Source organism: Ranitomeya variabilis, chromosome 4 (genome assembly GCF_051348905.1).
Source record: "Ranitomeya variabilis isolate aRanVar5 chromosome 4, aRanVar5.hap1, whole genome shotgun sequence".
Classification (NCBI taxonomy): domain Eukaryota; kingdom Metazoa; phylum Chordata; class Amphibia; order Anura; family Dendrobatidae; genus Ranitomeya; species Ranitomeya variabilis.
The window spans coordinates 772,003,830-772,023,021 of NC_135235.1; the positions used below are offsets into that span (position 1 = coordinate 772,003,830).

Consider the following 19,192-nt stretch of genomic DNA (forward strand, 5'->3'; position numbering starts at 1 on the left):
ATTCGGCGATCGTGAGCCAAATAGAACATTGAAATATTCTCTCATCTCTAGCCATAATACTGTGTGAGGTGCTGTGGGGCCGTCATACTGTGTGGAGACCTCATACTGAGCTACATGGGCTCCCTGTGATGAGTCAGATAGAAAGTGAGTCGCCGTTTAATCGTAAAAGTTCTATTTTTGAAGGTATGCATACTATGTATACCATAGCTCTGGCTTGTCAAGTCATATTGCACGACTCATTAAAGGGATGATTGTGACTTGTAGGATCGCTACTTCCAACAGGTGGCGCTATAGAGTTTAAGTCCTCTTTTTCTCTGAATAGGCAATTTGCATATTATATTTCCCAGAGGAGCATTGCACGGCGAATAAGCCTCCTTACCTTGACAAGCCAGAGCTGGTATGTCACTCTCCATAAGGAGAAGCGTTATACATAGTATGCATACTTTCAAAAATAGAACTTTTACGATTAAACGGCGACTACCCTTACGGGTATACTACTTCAAGACTTTCTTTAATCAAAGTGCAAAACCTTCATTATCATTTTCATTACATGTCTCAACACTGTCTGCTTATTATTATACTAATTCACTAATCACTTTCTCAAAGTACAACAAATCTGAACATTCTGTTAATATATTTAAAGGTGCAAACATTTTTCAAGTAATACCCTATTTTGTATACAGAACACTATCTACTCCCTTACAGGGCAACTTTCCTGACTTCATGTTCTAACTATCAAACATATTCTCACAACATTAAACCTTTTCGTCATATGAAAGTGCAACCTATTCTCATTCTACACTGAGGTAGCAAATTGTAAAGTGCAATTATTATTCACATCAATCAGTAACATAACAGTAGCAACAATATGGGGGACCCGTTTTCGCTAACCCCCAACGTAGGCCTTGGGCGGGCTACAAGGCATATCTCCAGACCCTTGTCTTTAGCCACGCCAAATGGGTTGTTCTTCAGGTCTCTGTAAACGAATCAATAGTTAAGGCAACATTTGAAACAGTCCCTTTAAAACTTCTTTTGTACAACCAGTAGGAAGCACCTTAAGAGGCGCCAACTATATACAAGACAGTTTGTGGAACATTCACCGTCCATGATCCTAGTGTCCTTTAAATGAACAACTGAACTTTTAAACGGAAACCTTTCCAGGTTAAACAAACTGTTAAACGTCCACAACAATCCACAGTCATATTATCTTTTCTGATTTAATTCTTCTTTTTCCATGGTAGTACCTGCACATTTGGACGTATGCCAGGTACAACATAGAGTTCATCAATGCTCAAGATGGGTCTACACTGTGGGCAGAATTATTCGGCAAGTTGTATTTTGATCACATGATACTTTTTATACATGTTGTCCTACTCCAAGCTGTTCAGGCTTGAGAGCCAACTACCAATTAAGTAAATCAGGTGATGTGCATCTCTGTAATGAGGAGGGGTGTTATCTAATGACATCAGAACCCTATATAAGGTGTGCTTAATTATTAGGCAACTTCCTTTCCTTTGGCAAAATGGGTCAGAAGAGAGATTTGACGGGCTCTGAAAAGTCCAAAATTGTGAGATGTCTTGCCGAGGGATGCAGCAGTCTTGAAATTGCCAAACTTTTGAACCGTGATCACCGAACAATCAAGCGTTTCAGGGTCGCGAGAAGCGTTTTGGGCAAAAAAAGGTGCAAAGTAACTGACCATGAACTGAGGAAAATCAAGCGTGAAGCTGACAAGATACAATTTGCCACCAGTTTTGCCATATTTCAGATCTGCAGCGTTACTAGAGTAACAAAAAGCACAAGGTGTGCGATACTCAGGGCCATGACCAAGGTAAGGAAGGCTGAAAAACGACCACCTTTGAACAAGAAACATAAGATAAAATGTGAAGGCTGGACCAAGAAATATCTTAGGACTGACTTTTCAAAGGTTTTATGGACTGATGAAATGAGAGTGACTCTTGATGGGCCAGAGGCTGGATCAGTAAAGGGCAGAGAGCTCCACTCTGACTCAGACGCCAGCGAGGTGGAGGTGGGGGACTGGTATGGGCTGGGATCATCAAAGATGAACTTGTGGGACCTTTTCGGGTTGAGGATGGAGTGAAGCTCAATTCCCAGACCTACTGCCAGTTTCTGGAAGACAACTTTTTCAAGCAGTGGTACAGGAAAAAGTCGGTATTGTTCAAGAAAAACATGATTTTCATGCAGGACAATGCTCCATCACATGCCTCCAACTACTCCACAGCATGGCTGGCCAGTAAAGGTCTCAAGGAAGAAAAAATACTGACATGGCCCCCTTGTTCACCTGTTCTGAACCCCATAGAGAACCTTTATGGTCCCTCATAAAATGTGAGATCTACAGGGAGGGAAAACAGTCCACCTCTCGGAAAAGTGTCTGGAGGCTGTGGTGGCTGCTGCACGCAATGTTGGTCGTAAACAGATCAAGCAACTGACAGAATCTATGGATTGAAGGCTATTAGTGTCATCATAAAGAAAGGGGGCTATATTGGTCACTCATTTTTTGGGGTTTGGTTTTGCATGTCTGAAATGTTTATTTCTAAATTTTGTGCAGTTATATTGGTTTACCTGGTGAAAATAAACAAGTGAGATGGGAATATATTTGGTTTTTATTAAGTTGCCTAATAATTCTGCACAGTAATAGTTACCTGCACAGACAGATATCCTCCTAAGATAGCCAAATCTAAAAAAAAAAACACTCCAACTATCAAAAATATTAAGCTTTGATATTTATGAGTCTTTTGGGTTGATTGAGAACATAGTTGTTGATCAATAATAAAAATAATCCTCTAAAATACAACTTGCCTAATAATTCTGCACACAGTGTAGGTGCTCCTTGAATTTTGTTCTACTTCCGTTTGAGTAGCTTTAGAACACATGCTCGTCTGTGCTCTGCTGGGGGCAGGTGCAGAGGTTACCTTGCCAGGTAGCATTGCTGGTGATTTAGACGGGGTTACAGGCTGTGGCACTGGGTCGCTTGCACAGGTGACCTGGGTGATTTTGGGGCATATTTGTGTACGTGCAGGGTATACCACCCTTTTTCTCCCCAGTGCCTGGTGTAAGTAACGCGGTCTCCGGGGTAGAGGTCCCTGTCCTGGTGTCCCTCTAATAGGTGGGGTTCTACATCACGCCTGGTGACGAATATCTCCTGCTGTAAGACAAGTTCTTTAACCCCTTTACCCCCCCAAGGGTGGTTTGCATGTTAATGACCGGGCCAATTTTAACAATTCTGACCACTGTCCCTTTATGAGGTAACAACTCTGGAATGCTTCAATGGATCCCAGTGATTCTGACACTGTTTTCTTGTGACATATTGTACTTCATGACTGTGGTAAAATTTCCTTGACATTACTTTAGTTTATTTGTGAAAAAATGGAAATTAGGCGAAAATTTTGAAAATTTCACAATTTTCCAACTTTGAATTTTTATGCCCTTAAATCACAGAGATATGTCACACAAAATACTTAATAAGTAACATTTCTCACATGTCTACTTTACATCAGCAGAGTTTTGGAACCAAAAATCTTTTTATTAGGGAGTTATAAGGGTTAAAAGTTGACCAGCAATTTCTCATTTTTACAACACCATTTTTGTTTAGGGACCACATCACATTTGAAGTCACTTTGAGGGGTCTATATGATAGAAAAAACCCAAGTGTGACACCATTCTAAAAACTGCACCCCTCAAGGTGCTCAAAACCACATTCAAGAAGTTTATTAACCCTTCAGTTGTTTCACATAAATTTATGGAAGGTAAAAAAAAAAAAAAATGAACATTTAACTTTTTTCCCCAAAAAATTTACTTCTGATCCAATTTGTTTTATTTTACCAAGGGTAACAGGAGAAATTGGACACCAAAATTTGTTGTACAATTTATCCTGAGTATGCCGATACCCCATATGTGGGGGTAAACCACTGTTTGGGCGCATGGCAGAGCTCGGAAGGGAATGAGCGCTATTTGACTTTTAAATGCAAAATTGTCTGGAATTGAGATGGGATGCCATGTCTCGTTTAGAGAGCCCCTGATGTGCGTAAACAATGAAACCCCCCACAAGTGACACCATTTTGGAAAGTAGACCCCCTAAGGAACTTATATAGATGTGTGGTGAGCACTTTGAACCACCAAGTGCTTCCCAGAAGTTTATAATGTAGAGCAGTGAAAATTACAAAATCATTTTTTTTCCTCAAAAAGATCTTTTAGCCCCAATTTTGTATTTTCCCAAGGGTATCTGGAAAAATTGGACCCCAAAAGTTGATGTGCAATTTGTACTGAGTATGCTGATACCCCATATGTGGGAGAAAACTACTGTTTGGGTGCATGGCAGAGCTCGGAAGGGAAGAAGTGGCGTTTTGGAATGCAGACTATGATGGAATGGTCTGTGGGCGTCATGTTGCATTTGCAAAGCCCCTGATGTACAGTACAGACCAAAACTTTGGACACACCTTCTCATTCAAAGATTTTTCTGTATTTTCATGACATTTTTATGACAATTGTACATTCACACTGAAGGCATCAAAACTATGAATTAACACATGTGGAATAAAAAAAAGGGGAAACAACTGAAAATATGTCTTATATTCTAGGTTCCTCAAAGTAGCCACTTTTTGCTTTGATGACTGCTTTGCACACTCTTGGCATTCTCTTGATGAGCTTCAAGAGGTAGTCACCGGGAATGGTTTTCACTTCACAGGTGTGCCCTGTCAGGTTTAATAAGTGGGATTTCGTGCCTTATAAATGGGGTTTGGACCTTCAGTTGTGTTGTGCAGAAGTCTGGTGGATACACAGCTGACCTGCCAGGCCGGCCAGTCGCAGCGGCGACCACTGCGACTGTGGTAGTTACGCCCCTGCCTCACACACAAACACACACACACACATACTACAGATCACACACACACACACACACACACTACAGATCACACACTACAGATCACACACACGCACACGATACCAGCTCATACACACATCTCACACTCTCCTCTCTGGTACAGGGGAGGCTGATATAAACATGCAGCTCCTCAGCTTCTCCTGACTACAGCAGCTCTGTGCTGTCCCGCACCTCCCCCCTTCACTTGCCTTCTGTCCCGGGGCTGCAGAGCAGGAGAAGCTGTCTCACCGTGCTGACTGGAGCTGCTTCCTATCTCTCACATGCCCTGGCTGCCCCCTCCCCCTAGATACACCTCTGACTGTTGCCGTGAGGGAGAAATCTCCTGCACTGCAACATGGTGTCAGGTGCCTCGGACCTTCCGGGCCCCTGACCCACCGGGCCTGGTCGCAGCGGCGACCGCTGCACCCATGGTAATTACGCCCCTGCACAACCCCCCCTCCGTGACACATACCTCAAAAATGTCCCCTCTCTCTCCCCCTCTGAGCTGTACCGCGCACACTGGAAGAAAAACAGACTGCAGGGGAAGGGGCGTGGCCTCATGCAAGGGGGTGTGTCGGCTGCTTCTCCTGCTGTCTGCTGGAGAAGCAGAGTCCCGTGCGGGACTGCGGGGCAAAGCCTGAAAATCAGGACAGTCCCGCAGAATGAGGGATGGTTGGGAGCTATGCCGACAGTACTCTCTCTGACTGACGACCTTCAGGTGTTCTCCCTCAGCCTGGGCCTCCCCGGGGGAACCCAGTCAAGTTGGTGCTGGAGTGCTTCCACCAGAAGGTCACCCATTCTCCGTGCACATACTGGGCCTCCCTCGTCGGCTGCAGCAGGGCTTCGGCGGTATGTACTGTCTCACCAGGGCCGCCCCCACTCAATCAGTCTGCACACCCGGCTGGGTGATGAGGGTGGCGCGGCATCTACGGGCCCTATCAGGGTGTCGATGGCTACTGGGGCAGGGTCGGTCTTCTTACCTGCCGACACATCGTCTCCGGTGCCGGACCCCTCCACTGCAGGCTCAGATCCCGGAAGCTGGCTCCACTGCTGCTCCCATGCGTTTGCGGCTGCGCAGAACAAGGACTGCCAGAGCTGACAGCACAGCTCTTCCAGTTCCGCGCTGAGAACCTCTGGGTTCATTGGTGACAGCCGATCCTCTTCTTCCTCCCATTGGCTGGGGCAGCTGCGGGCTTTCTCCCCCTCCTCCAGGTGACCTCCACTCACCATCTTGCCAACCAGGTTCTTCTCGGCGTCTTCCTGTTGTTCCTGCTCCGCCTCCCACCGTGGGCAGTTTCTTCTCCTTCTCTTCCTGCCATCAGAGACTAGGAGGCGGAACCTCTTTTGTTGATGGGCATATTTCCCAAACATAATAGTATCTGTGAGGGGCGCAATAATTTCCGGGCCGTTCTTCCAGGCTCCGCCCACGATAACATGCCCCACTCCTCCTGCACGCCATATGGTGCTGTAATGGCGATGGTTTTGGCGGTATCTCACAGTTAAGCACAGTCTCTTAGGCACACATAACCCAATTCTTAGGGTCAGTCCATCCTGTTCGTGATGCCAAAAATGTGTCGCCCGCCAGGGCCGTGTGGTTCTTGGTACCGGTCCGGTTGCATTTAAAGGGGATGTCACGGTGTCTGCGACTTGGTCCGTGGCCCTGGGCGCTCAAGCTGATGGGGAAAGGTCTTTTAAGGGAATTGGAAATAAAGTTTGTGTTTGTGACACCACCTGTGGTTCTAGGTCAAGGGTAACAGATGCTGCTTAAAGGGGTCCTCTGGGGTGATATTACTGCAGCAAGATGGTGACACTTCCCACAGGTGAAGCGGGGTCCTCAGGGATCCCAAGGTGTATGGCACAGATGGTGTGGTGGATGATATAATAAGGAATGAGGACACAGGTTTGCAGTCTTTACCTGGTTTACTGATGGTAGCAGACCTCAGTCCAGGATACCGGCAACAGGTGTAGCTGTGGTCTGGCTGGCTTGGAGGCAATAGGGATCCCTCTCCCAGGTTAGGACCGTAAGCCTTTCCTACTAGCGCTAGTTGGCGAGGTCCCCGCTGCTTGTAGTTTGCTGGCAAGGTACCCTCTCTCTCTTGTCCTGAGACAGTTGCCTGCATGGTGGGCAATGTGAGCCTTTTTATAGGGTCTCTATCATGACCCAGGTTCTTCAGGTTACTGCTTCACCTCAGACTTGGTGTGGGCAAATAACGTACAGTCCTATGCCCTCTGGTTCTGTCATGCTTCCTGGAGAACAACACGAGCTCGGGCTCCCGGTGCCCGGTTTCTGCGCTCTGACTCTGAGGGTGTCCAGTCGCTGTTCTCCTCTGAGCCCCTTCCTCTTGCACTGTGCTCCTTTCCTCTTAAGCTCCACTACAATCCAACCCTTCGGGTTCTGTTCCTTTTCCTGGGGCTGCAGCTCACACGTGCCTGCTCATCCCCACTGCCCGCTCTCAGTCCTCACTCTTCAGTGTCTCTAAACAAACAACTAACTCCTCCTCCAGAACAGAATACATAAACCTGGAGAAGCTCCCCTGAATCTGGGTTCAGAGTTCCCACTCCTGGTCTGGATTCAGAATGTAGAAAACCAATAAATTACCTTTGTCAAGATAGACTGCATACATCACATGTCTATAGGCCATTAATGGCAAATACCTGCAGCGTCTATGGTAGCGGACAATATATACATGTTCAACGCCATATACTTGAACTCATAGGAAGAAAAAAATGCGTATTATGAACACTTTAGTAAAACTGATCTTTATTTGTAATAAGAAATAGAGGATTCAGTCCTCATAACATACATAAAAAGACAAAAAGAAAAAAACAAAACAAACACACGACTGGTAACCATATATGTGTCAGTGGTGAGCCAACAGAAAATATATAAATGGCACCCTTCAGAGTATGTATAATTCTAGAAAAAATCTGGACCTAAGCAAACATATATTTAATATAGAAAATAGCCAAGCAAAAGTACTGGGATGCAGGTAGTGAGAAACCACAAATCCACCTTGCACCTAAACAGATCGAATCCGTTATGATACGGATTAATAAATACCAGTACACAAAGTAACGGCAATTAAACAATAGTGTAGGCCAGATATTAGTAAGAAGTACCTTACCCACACACTCTGGAAGATGGTGCCACGACCCCTACGCGCGTTTCGGCAGCGTGCCTTCGTCAGGGGGAGTCTCCCCCTGACGAAGGCACGCTGCCGAAACGCGCGTAGGGGTCGTGGCACCATCTTCCAGAGTGTGTGGGTAAGGTACTTCTTACTAATATCTGGCCTACACTATTGTTTAATTGCCGTTACTTTGTGTACTGGTATTTATTAATCCGTATCATAACGGATTCGATCTGTTTAGGTGCAAGGTGGATTTGTGGTTTCTCACTACCTGCATCCCAGTACTTTTGCTTGGCTATTTTCTATATTAAATATATGTTTGCTTAGGTCCAGATTTTTTCTAGAATTATACATACTCTGAAGGGTGCCATTTATATATTTTCTGTTGGCTCACCACTGACACATATATGGTTACCAGTCGTGTGTTTGTTTTGTTTTTTTCTTTTTGTCTTTTTATGTATGTTATGAGGACTGAATCCTCTATTTCTTATTACAAATAAAGATCAGTTTTACTAAAGTGTTCATAATACGCATTTTTTTCTTCCTATGGATTCAGAATGTGTTGAATGTAGGTGCTTACCAGGTAAAGAGAATCCTCCTTGCTTCCAAGCATGATATCGCCCTCCCCGATAGGAAGGCAACATCGCTGTAACAACCGGTTACCTGGGTTATTACATGTTGTCCTCATCATAAAGTAGTTATTTCTCATGCCGTGTGTAATGAATATATGTCGGTAAATGAGACGAGAATTAGCGTTATGGAAGATGAGTCTATGAGAAACGTATTCAGCTGCCGACTCCGAGGAAGAAACTGCTTGTTGTCTGTGGCCTAAATATATAGCATTTATTAGTAATGATGAGCGAGTATACTCTTTGCTCTGCTTTTCCCGAGCACGCTCAGATGATTACCTAGTATTTGTTAGTGTTTGGAGATATAGTTTACATCGCCTCAGCTGAACGATTTACAGCTAATAGCCAGACTTAGTACATGTGGGGGTTGCCTGGTTGCTAGGGAATCTGCACATGTAATCAAGCTGGCGAATAGCTGTAAATCATTCAGCTGAGGCGATGAAAACTATCTCCGAACACTAACAAATACTCAGAGATCACCGGAGCAGGCTCGGGAAAACCCAAGCAACAAGTATATTCGCTCATCACTATATATTAGTAGATGTAAAGAATAAAACTAAATGCTGTAAAATAATAAATCTTTTAATGTTTCCTTTATTATCTCCAGTAATTGTATTATTACAGGTTTTTTATGATGTTCCATCGGCTCTTCTTCTCATTCAGGTCTCTACAATATCGGATCCTCTCAGTGAAGATCTTCAACAAAAGAGTCCTGATCTACCCATCAAAGATGGATATGGACAGAGACAAGATGGCGGAGAGGATATTAGACCTCACCCTAGAGATCCTCTTTCGGCTTACTGGAGAGGTGAGAGATTCTGATGACGTCACATTACATCATTCTTATCTATGGGAATAACAGATGGACAGAACTGGAGAGGTGAGGACTCTGGAAATGTCTGTAGTGAGATTTATTAATGTGTCTCTCCATTACCAGGATTACACAGTGGTGAAGAAGACCTCTAGTGATCGCTGTCAGGACCCTGTGTCTGAGGGATGGGGAAGACCCCTGAGCCCAATCACGGGGCCTCCACCTCACCCCCTGATCCGTGAGGACATCAATGACCAGAAGATCCTAGAACTCACCTACAAGATGATTGAGCTGCTGACTGGAGAGGTGACACTGCTGGGAATGCTGGGACATTATACAGTAACACTATGAAGGGATCGGGGGGATGACGGTATCATTGTATGTGTCAGGTTCCTATAAGGTGTCAGGATGTCGCTGTCTATTTCTCCATGGAGGAGTGGGAGTATTTAGAAGGACACAAAGATCTGTACAAGAACGTCATAATGGAGGTTCCCCAGCCCCTCACATCTCCAGGTAATAGACAGGACTAAATACACACGGCCTATAATTATCTGTATGTAAAGAATGAATTCACTCCCTGTATGTGTTTCCTCCAGATCTATCCAGTAAGAGGACAACACCAGAGAGATGTCCCCGTCCTCTTCTTCCACAGGACTGTAACCAAGAAGATCCCAGTGCTCCTCAGGATCATCAGGTAGATGGAGAGAAGGTGTCAGCAGATCTCCCCTATGATGTGTAGACGCCGGTGAAGGTCTTGTGCTCAGTCTTGTTTTATCCACCAGTATTATATGTTTTATACTTGTGTAATGAGAACGGTGGAGATGGCAGGATTAGAGCTGATCATAGATGTGACTTCTCCATCTGTCGGTGACTTTTACAATATTTGTTTCAGGGTGAAGATCTGACCCATATTAATACTACAGAGACATATGTGAGGGGCGATGAGCGGTGTAAAGAGGAGATTCCTACATATGACTTCCCAAGTGAGTAGTAACCACTAGGGTTGAGCGACTTTTACTTTTTTAACATCGAGTCGGGTTTCGCAAAACACGACTTTATCAAAAGTCGAGTCGAGTGAAATCGGCCGACTATCGTGAAAAGTCGTGGATCGACCGAAACACGAAACCCAATGCAAGTCAATGGGGAAGCATAGTCGGCAGTGAGTGGAGGCCAGGAAAACACCTACAGTGCCCATTTTAATGGCAAAAACATCCATTCTTGTTACTGAAGCTTGTCAATCTTAATTTAAATACTGAATAATTCTACCAATCCAAAATATTGATTTGCCAGCAAGGTAGTCGTGGTAATGAATGATAATAAAAATTAACTTTTAATGATAATATTATTAAAAATCTAGTTTAAGACAAGAACAACAAACCGACATAAACAACTGGAAGACACCCAATAAACCCAATTAATTACTGGTAAGTATGGGCATAAATTATTGCTTAATCAAATCCTAATTATCCCTTGGAGGATAACTTGATCTATACTTGATTATCTCTAAGCAATATAAGAAAAGTGCTCTTTTTATCATGCTGATTCTCACTGAACCATGTGTAAATCATACCAGATGTCTACAAATAACTACAGATGTCCGATATCGCCCTGCACAGGCCTTGTGTATAATGCATCTGTAACACACTGCTAGGTATATAGCCGCATGATGATTTCAAAAAAAGCATCTATAAAAAGGAACAATCTCACCCGGTTCTTATGTTAAACAGACTCTCCCGGTCTTGAGAGATGCTCCATACAATTCCTCTGTTTGTCCGTAGATGGGGGATGGACGTGCACACCATCAAACTTTCAACCCACCAGACCGGTCCTCAACTCGAGGTAATTGTTAACCCCCTGGCCTCCCGACGCGTTTCCTTTCATCATCAGGGGAGGATTAAATAAACTGCCAACTCGGGGAGAAGGTGATTTCCTCACAAGGAATAAGCAACCTTCCTATTTAGATTCATCTTGCGGTCCTTTTTATAGATGCTTTTTTTGAAATCATCATGCGGCTATATACCTAGCAGTGTGTTACAGATGCATTATACACAAGGCCTGTGCAGGGCGATATCGGACATCTGTAGTTATTTGTAGACATCTGGTATGATTTACACATGGTTCAGTGAGAATCAGCATGATAAAAAGAGCACTTTTCTTATATTGCTTAGAGATAATCAAGTATAGATCAAGTTATCCTCCAAGGGATAATTAGGATTTGATTAAGCAATAATTTATGCCCATACTTACCAGTAATTAATTGGGTTTATTGGGTGTCTTCCAGTTGTTTATGTCGGTTTGTTGTTCTTGTCTTAAACTAGATTTTTAATAATATTATCATTAAAAGTTAATTTTTATTATCATTCATTACCACGACTACCTTGCTGGCAAATCAATCTTAATTTACCTTATAATAATAGTTAGGCATTGGAAATTGGGGGTCATTTGGCTAAAGTTGTGGGGGGTAGGGCTGGTTCAAGTTTTTAGTGGACCCAGGAAACGCAGACTACGTCACGGCGGTGGAGCAGGGAGAGGTAAGTATTTCAACTTTTCAAGTGCTGTGATCCTGAGCAAGCAGGGGGGGGCACTTGTTCGCATTGGCACTGTCACAGGGCCCCTCAAAGTACGGCGGTGTGTTTGCACGGCGGGGCGCCTCCCACCGGCGGAGACACTTTTGCGTACTATGAGGGGCCCTGTGCTAGTGACGTCACCAACGAGTATGCCCCCCCACCTGATGAAGGAACCTGCACTTTCATCTGCACCTTCCTCTTTGTCCCCATGTAAGGTGGTATAGTATGCGTGAAGGGGAACCTGACTTTCAGCAGGGTCAGATTCTAGCTGTGTAGCGTGCAAGGGGAATGTAGTGGTCTGGGTCAATGTACCAGCAGACTCATCTAGCACTGGCTGGGCAATGGGCAGGATGCGGAGGAAACACAGATATAGGCCCAAATAATAAAGTGGGCTAAATGCAGTTCAAAATTGGTAACAGGACTAAACAGGCGGCATTGCTTTGTTCAGTGGAGGACAACTGTAATGAGAGGCTGATATACAAATTACACATGGCACTCGAGGCTCCTGGGTGGTGCTCAAGTAAGGTTTCCAACCCATCAATGAATGAATAATAACTTGGCACTCGACAGTTCTTTTTGCAAGATGAAAAATAACTTTTTCGTTTATTGGTGCAACCAGTTCAGTAATTGATGATTAAACGTTTTCGGTCACAAGACCTTCATCAGAAACATCATATATGAAACTGGAAGCAGGGCAGCACAATGTATAGGCCCAAGTGGCCTGCGCACAAGTGTTACCGGGCGATCAGACCTGGAGAATCCTGGGAGGTGTGTTAGATAGGGCGCACTGGGGAGGCGGGAGCCCCACTGTAGAGAACTGGCGCTGATACGTCCAGGTCCAGGGAACGCTGTGAAGCCGGTGTGTCCGGAAGACGCTGTCTTCCGGACACACCGGCTTCACAGCGTTCCCTGGACCTGGACGTATCAGCTTCCAGTTTCATATATGATGTTTCTGATGAAGGTCTTGTGACCGAAAACGTTTAATCATCAATTACTGAACTGGTTGCACCAATAAACAAAAAAGTTATTTTTCATCTTGCAAAAAGAACTGTCGAGTGCCAAGTTATTATTCATTCATGCAATGAGAGGCTGACATAGTGAGTAGGCCCAAATAAGTAACTAGGCTAAATGCAGTTCAAAATTGGTAACAGGACTAACCAGGCGGCATTGCTTTGTTCAGTGGAGGACAACTGTAATGAGAGGCAGACACAGTTAGTAGGCCCAAATAATAAAGTGAGCCAAGTAAAGTTCAAAATTGGTAACAGGAGTAAACAGGCGGCACTGCTTTGTTCAGTGGAGGAGAACACCAAAGAGCGGCAGACACAGTTAGTAGGCCCCAACCAAACTAGTATCCCAGATGCAGTTTCATATTAAAAATATAGGCCGAAAGCCAGAAGATTGAACCTCAGGAAAAAAAAACAGGAGAACACCAAGGAGCGGCAGACACCGTTTGTAGGCCCCAACCAAACTAGTAGCCCCAATGCAGTTAAATATCTGATATAGGCCGAAAGCCTGAAGATTGAAGCTCAGCTTTGTTCAGTGGAGGAGAACACCAAGGAGCGGCATACACCGTTAGTAGGCCCAACCAAACTAGTAGGCCAAACGCAGTTTAATATCTGATATAGCCTGAAAGCCTGAAAATTGAAGCTCAGCTCTGTTCAGTGGAGGAGAACACCAAGGAGTGGCAGACACCGTTAGTAGGGCCCAACCAAACTAGTATCCCAAATGCAGTTTCATATTAATAATATAGGCCGAAAGCCTGAAGATTGAAGCTCAAGAAAAGAAACCTGGAAAACACCAAGGAGAGGCAGACACCGTTAGTAGGGCCCAACCAAACTAGTAGCCCCAAAGCAGTTAAATATCTGATATAGGCCGAAAGCCTGAAGATTGAAGCTCAGCTATATTCAGTGGAGGAGAACACCAAGGAGCAGCAGACATCGTTACTAGGGCCCAACCAAACAAGTAGCCCAAATGCAGTTTAAAATTCGCTGTAGGCCGAAAGCCTGAAGATTGAAGCTCAGCTTTATTCAGTGGAGGAGACAAGCAAGGAGTGGCAGACATCGTTACTAGGGCCCAACCAAAGTAGTAGCCCAAATGCAGTTTAAAATTCCCTATAGGCTGAAAGCCTGAAGATTTAAGCTCAGGTAAAAAAAACCAGGAGAACACCAAGGAGCGGCAGACACCGTTAGTAGGCCCAACCAAACTAGTAGGCCAAATGCAGTTTAAAATTCAAAATACAGGCCGAAAGCCTGAAGATTGAAGCTCAGGAGAAAAGCACAGGAGAACACCAAGGCGCGGCAGACACCGTTAGTAGGCCCAACCAAACTAGCGTCCCAAATGCAGTTTCATATTAAAAATATAGGCCGAAAGCCTGAAGATTGAAGCTCAGCTTTGTTCAGTGGAGGACAACACCAAGGAGCGGCAGACACCGTTAGTAGGCCCAACCAAACTAGCGTCCCAAATGCAGTTTCATATTAAAAATATAGGCCGAAAGCCTGAAGATTGAAGCTCAGCTTTGTTCAGTGGAGGACAACACCAAGGAGCGGCAGACACCGTTAGTAGGCCCAACCCAACTAGTAGGCCAAAGGCAGTTTAATTTTTGATATAGGCCGAAAGCCTGAAGATTGAAGCTCAGCTTTGTTCAGTGGAGGACAACACCAAGGAGCGGCAGACACCGTTAGTAGGCCCAACCAAACTAGCGTCCCAAATGCAGTTTCATATTAAAAATATAGGCCGAAAGCCTGAAGATTGAAGCTCAGCTTTGTTCAGTGGAGGACAACACCAAGGAGCGGCAGACACTATTAGTAGGCCCAACCCAACTAGTAGGCCAAAGGCAGTTTAATTTTTGATATAGGCCGAAAGCCTGAACATTGAAGCTCAGCTTTGTTCAGTGGAGGACAACACCAAGGAGCGGCAGACACCGTTAGTAGGCCCCAACGCAGTTTTCAAATTCCTATAGGCTGAAAACCTGACAATTGAAGCTCCGCTTTTTTCAGAGGAGGACAGCTGTATTGAGTGGCGCAGACAGACACAGGTAGTAGGCCTTAACCCCTTCCCGACATGTGACGGTATAGTACGTCACATGTCGGGACCCCCGCTTTGATGTGCGCTCCGGCGGTGAGCGCACATCAAAGCCGGGACATGTCAGCTGTTTTGAACAGCTGACATGTGCCCGCAATAGGCGCGAGCAGAATCGCGATCTGCGCGCGCCTATTAACTAGTTAAATGCCGCTGTCAAACGCAGACAGCGGCATTTAACTACCGCATCCGGACGTGCGGCCGGATATGAGCGCATCGCCGACCCCGTCACATGATCGGGGGTCGGCGATGCTCCTCCATTGTAACCATAGAGGTCCTTGAGACCTCTATGGTTACTGATTGCCGGTGGCTGTGAGCGCCCCCCTGTGGTCGGCGCTCACAGCACACCTGCAAATCTGCTGTGTAGCAGCGATCTTATGATCACTGCTGCATAGCAGAGCCGATCGGGCTGTGCCTGCTTCTAGCCTCCCATGGAGGCTATAGAAGCATGGCAAAAGTAAAAAAAAAGTTTTTAAAAATGTGAAAAAAATAAAAAAAATATAAAAGTTTAAATCACCACACTTTCGCCACAATCAAAATAAATCAATAAAAAAAAACCCAACCTACACATATTTGGTATCGCCGCGTTCAGAATCGCCCGATCTATCAATAAAAAAAAGCATTAACCTGATCGCTAAATGGCGTAATGAGAAAAAAATTCGAAACGCCAGATTTACGTTTTTTTGGTCGCCACGACATTGCATTAAAATGCAATAACGGGCGATCAAAAGAACGTATCTACACCAAAATGCTATCATTAAAAACGCCAGCTCGGCACGCAAAAAATAAGCCCTCACCTGACCCCAGATCACGAAAAATGGAGACGCTATGAGTATCGGAAAATGGCGCAATTTTGTTTTGTTTTGTTTTTTGCAAAGTTTGGAATTTTTTTTCACCACTTAGGTGAAAAATAACCTAGTCATGTTAGGTGTCTATGAACTCGTAGTGACCTGGAGAATCATAATGGCAGGTCAGTTTTAGCATTTAGTGAACCTAGCAAAATAGGCAAGCAAAAAACAAGTGTGGGATTGCACTTTTTTTGCAATTTCACTGCACTTGGAATTTTTTTCCCGTTTTCTAGTACACGACATGCTAAAACCAATGATGTCGTTCAAAAGTACAACTCGTCCCGCAAAAAACAAGCCCTCACATGGCCAAATTGACGGAAAAATAAAAAAGTTATGGCTCTGGGAAGGAGGGGAGCGAAAAACGAAAACGGAAAAACGGAAAAAGCTCCGGGGGTGAAGGGGTTAAACAAAAAAGTTGGCTCAATGCAGTTTATAAATGGTTACAGGGGTACACAGGCAGCACTGGTGTGGTCAGCGGAGGACGATTGGAAGGAGTGGCGCAGACTTACAAGGCCTAAAATAAAAAAGTAGGCTCTATGCAGGTTTACATAGGTTACAGGGGTACACAGGCAGCATTGGTGTGGTCAGCGGAGGACGATTGGAAGGAGTGGCGCAGACTTACTAGGCCTAAAATAAAAAAGTAGGCTCTATGCAGGTTTACATAGGTTACAGGGGTACACAGGCAGCATTGGTGTGGTCAGCGGAGGACGATTGGAAGGAGTGGCGCAGACTTACTAGGCCTAAAATAAAAAAGTAGGCTCTATGCAGGTTTACATAGGTTACAGGGGTACACAGGCAGCATTGGTGTGGTCAGCGGAGGACGATTGGAAGGAGTGGCGCAGACTTACTAGGCCTAAAATAAAAAAGTAGGCTCTATGCAGGTTTACATAGGTTACAGGGGTACACAGGCAGCATTGGTGTGGTCAGCGGAGGACGATTGGAAGGAGTGGCGCAGACTTACTAGGCCTAAAATAAAAAAGTAGGCTCTATGCAGGTTTACATAGGTTACAAGGGTACACAGGCAGCATTGGTGTGGTCAGCGGAGGACGATTGGAAGGAGTGGCGCAGACTTACTAGGCCTAAAATAAAAAAGTAGGCTCTATGCAGGTTTACATAGGTTACAGGGGTACACAGGCAGCATTGGTGTGGTCAGCGGAGGACGATTGGAAGGAGTGGCGCAGACTTACTAGGCCTAAAATAAAAAAGTAGGCTCTATGCAGGTTTAAATAGGTTACATGGGTACACAGGCAGCATTGGTGTGGTCAGCGGAGGGCGATTGCAAGGAGAGACCGCAGACAGACTTACTAGGCCTAAAATAAAAAAAGTAGGCTCTATGCAGGTTTAAATAGGTTACAGGGGTACACAGGCAGCATTGGTGTGGTCAGCAGAGGACGATTGCACCGAGGGGCAGACACAGTTAGTAGGGCCAAAAAAGTAATAGGCAAAATGCAGTTAAAAATCGGTTACAGGAGTACGCAGGCGGCCTAGCTTTGTTCAGTGGAGGACAACTGTAAGGAGTGTCTGACACAGTTAGTAGGCCAAAATAATAAAGTTAGGTTAATGTCTGGCAAAAAACAAATTCACAAATAAACAGGCGGCATACCTAGGTACAGGGGTGGGCTCCTCTGCTGACTTGCAGACAGTGGTAGTTGGCGCAAAGTATTTACTGGTGTAAATGGAGGCCAGGGCCCCTGAATATTTTAACTAGCAACAATCATGTCAACAAATTTGTATTGGCAGTGCCATTGAAGAATTTAACAGCACAGACTACACAGTGGTGGAGCAGTGAAAGGTAATTTTGCAAGTGGTAGAGCACTGTTTGAGCTGGGGGGGGAACACTCTCTCGTGGGCGGCGGTACTGGCCCAGGGCCCCTCATGTTACGACGGTGTGTCTGACGTTGGGTGTGCACCACCACCACCAGAGACACTTCATTGTACTATGAGGGACCCTGTGCCAGTGCCGTCACCCAACAGTGGGCACACCCACCTGTCCAGGCAAACGGCACTCTGACGGGTGCTTGCGCAAAGTGGTGACCATGGCCCCGTGGGGGGAGTCAGGCCATTTAGGGAGGTGTCAAAATGGCCTATGGTGGACATACAGCAGCTGCAAATGGAGAAATTGGAGCAGTCAGTAAGACAAGTCCAAAAGCAAGACCTTTTTACAGGAAAGCTAGGTGTCAGCAGGGGAAGGTGGGGCAAAATAATTAGAAATCCATGATTGGTTAATTTTAATGAAGGTTAGAACATCAACATTTTGGGTAGCCAGACGAGTCCTTTTTTCGGTCAGTATTGAACCAGCAGCACTGAAGACTCTTTCTGATAGCACACTAGAAGCAGGGCAAGCGAGCTCCTGTAATGCATATTCTGCCAATTCAGGCCAGGTGTCTATTTTTGATGCCCAGTATTCAAATGGGAATGACCTGTGAGGGAGAACATCGATAAGGGAGGAAAGATAGTTAGTAACCATACTGGACAAATGTTGTCTTCTGTCACTTTGAATTGATGCAGCAGTACCTGTCCTGTCTGCGGTCATTGCGAAATCACTCCACAACCTGGTCATAAAACCCCTCTGTCCAACGCCACTTCTGATTTGTGCACCTCTAACACCTCTGCCATGTTACCCTCTGCAGCTAGTGTGAGAACCATCACCGCAGCTGTGTGCTGGGAATGCCTGAACCAAGCGGTCTACAAGAGTTGCTTGTTTGGTAGCCAATATTTGCTCAAGGTTCTCATGTGGCATGGTATTTTGCAATTTCCCTTTATAGCGTGGATCCAGGAGGCAGGCCAACCAGTAATCGTCATCGGTCATCATTTTGATAATGCGGGGGTCCCTTTTTAGGATACGCAAGGCATAATCTGCCATGTGGGCTAATGTCCCAGGTGTCAATTCACTGCTTGTGCTGGGTTGAGGAGCACTTTCTGGCAAATCAACATCACTTGTCTCCCTCAAAAACCCTGTACCTGACCTTGCAATGCCACCAGTTTCTATTGCCCCCTGAGAAGCTTCCTCCTCCCATAAATATTCATCACCATCATCTTCCTCGTCCTCCTCCTCTTCGTCCGCCACGTCGTCCAGGAGACTTCCCTGAGCAGACAATGGCTGACTGTCATCAAGGCTTCCCTCGTCCTCGGCTGCAGACGCCTGCTCCTTTATGTGCGTCAAGCTTTGCATCAGCAGACGCATTAGGGGGATGCTCATGCTTATAGTGGCGTCTTCTGCACTAACCAGGCGTGTGCATTCCTCAAAACACTGAA

At 45.3% G+C, this 19,192-nt stretch overlaps 3 protein-coding genes across 3 annotated transcripts in view; 1 reads left to right on the forward strand and 2 right to left on the reverse strand.

The window, feature by feature from the left end:
• Nucleotides 1-6,247, reverse strand: part of LOC143767133 (uncharacterized) — an 86,026-nt gene extending 79,779 nt beyond the window's left edge. Inside the window, exon 1 of the mRNA XM_077255157.1 lies at nt 5,857-6,247. Coding sequence (XP_077111272.1) covers nt 5,857-6,247 — 391 coding nt within the window. The remainder of the gene's footprint in view (nt 1-5,856) is intronic.
• LOC143766955 (oocyte zinc finger protein XlCOF8.4-like) overlaps nt 1-19,192 on the reverse strand; it is a 1,046,781-nt gene that overhangs the window by 80,745 nt on the left and 946,844 nt on the right. The gene's annotated exons all lie outside the window — the stretch shown is intronic.
• Nucleotides 6,311-19,192, forward strand: part of LOC143767134 (uncharacterized) — a 64,301-nt gene continuing 51,419 nt past the window's right edge. Inside the window, exons 1-5 of the mRNA XM_077255158.1 lie at nt 6,311-6,364; nt 9,571-9,750; nt 9,834-9,957; nt 10,041-10,138; nt 10,337-10,427. Coding sequence (XP_077111273.1) covers nt 6,311-6,364; nt 9,571-9,750; nt 9,834-9,957; nt 10,041-10,138; nt 10,337-10,427 — 547 coding nt within the window. The remainder of the gene's footprint in view (nt 6,365-9,570; nt 9,751-9,833; nt 9,958-10,040; nt 10,139-10,336; nt 10,428-19,192) is intronic.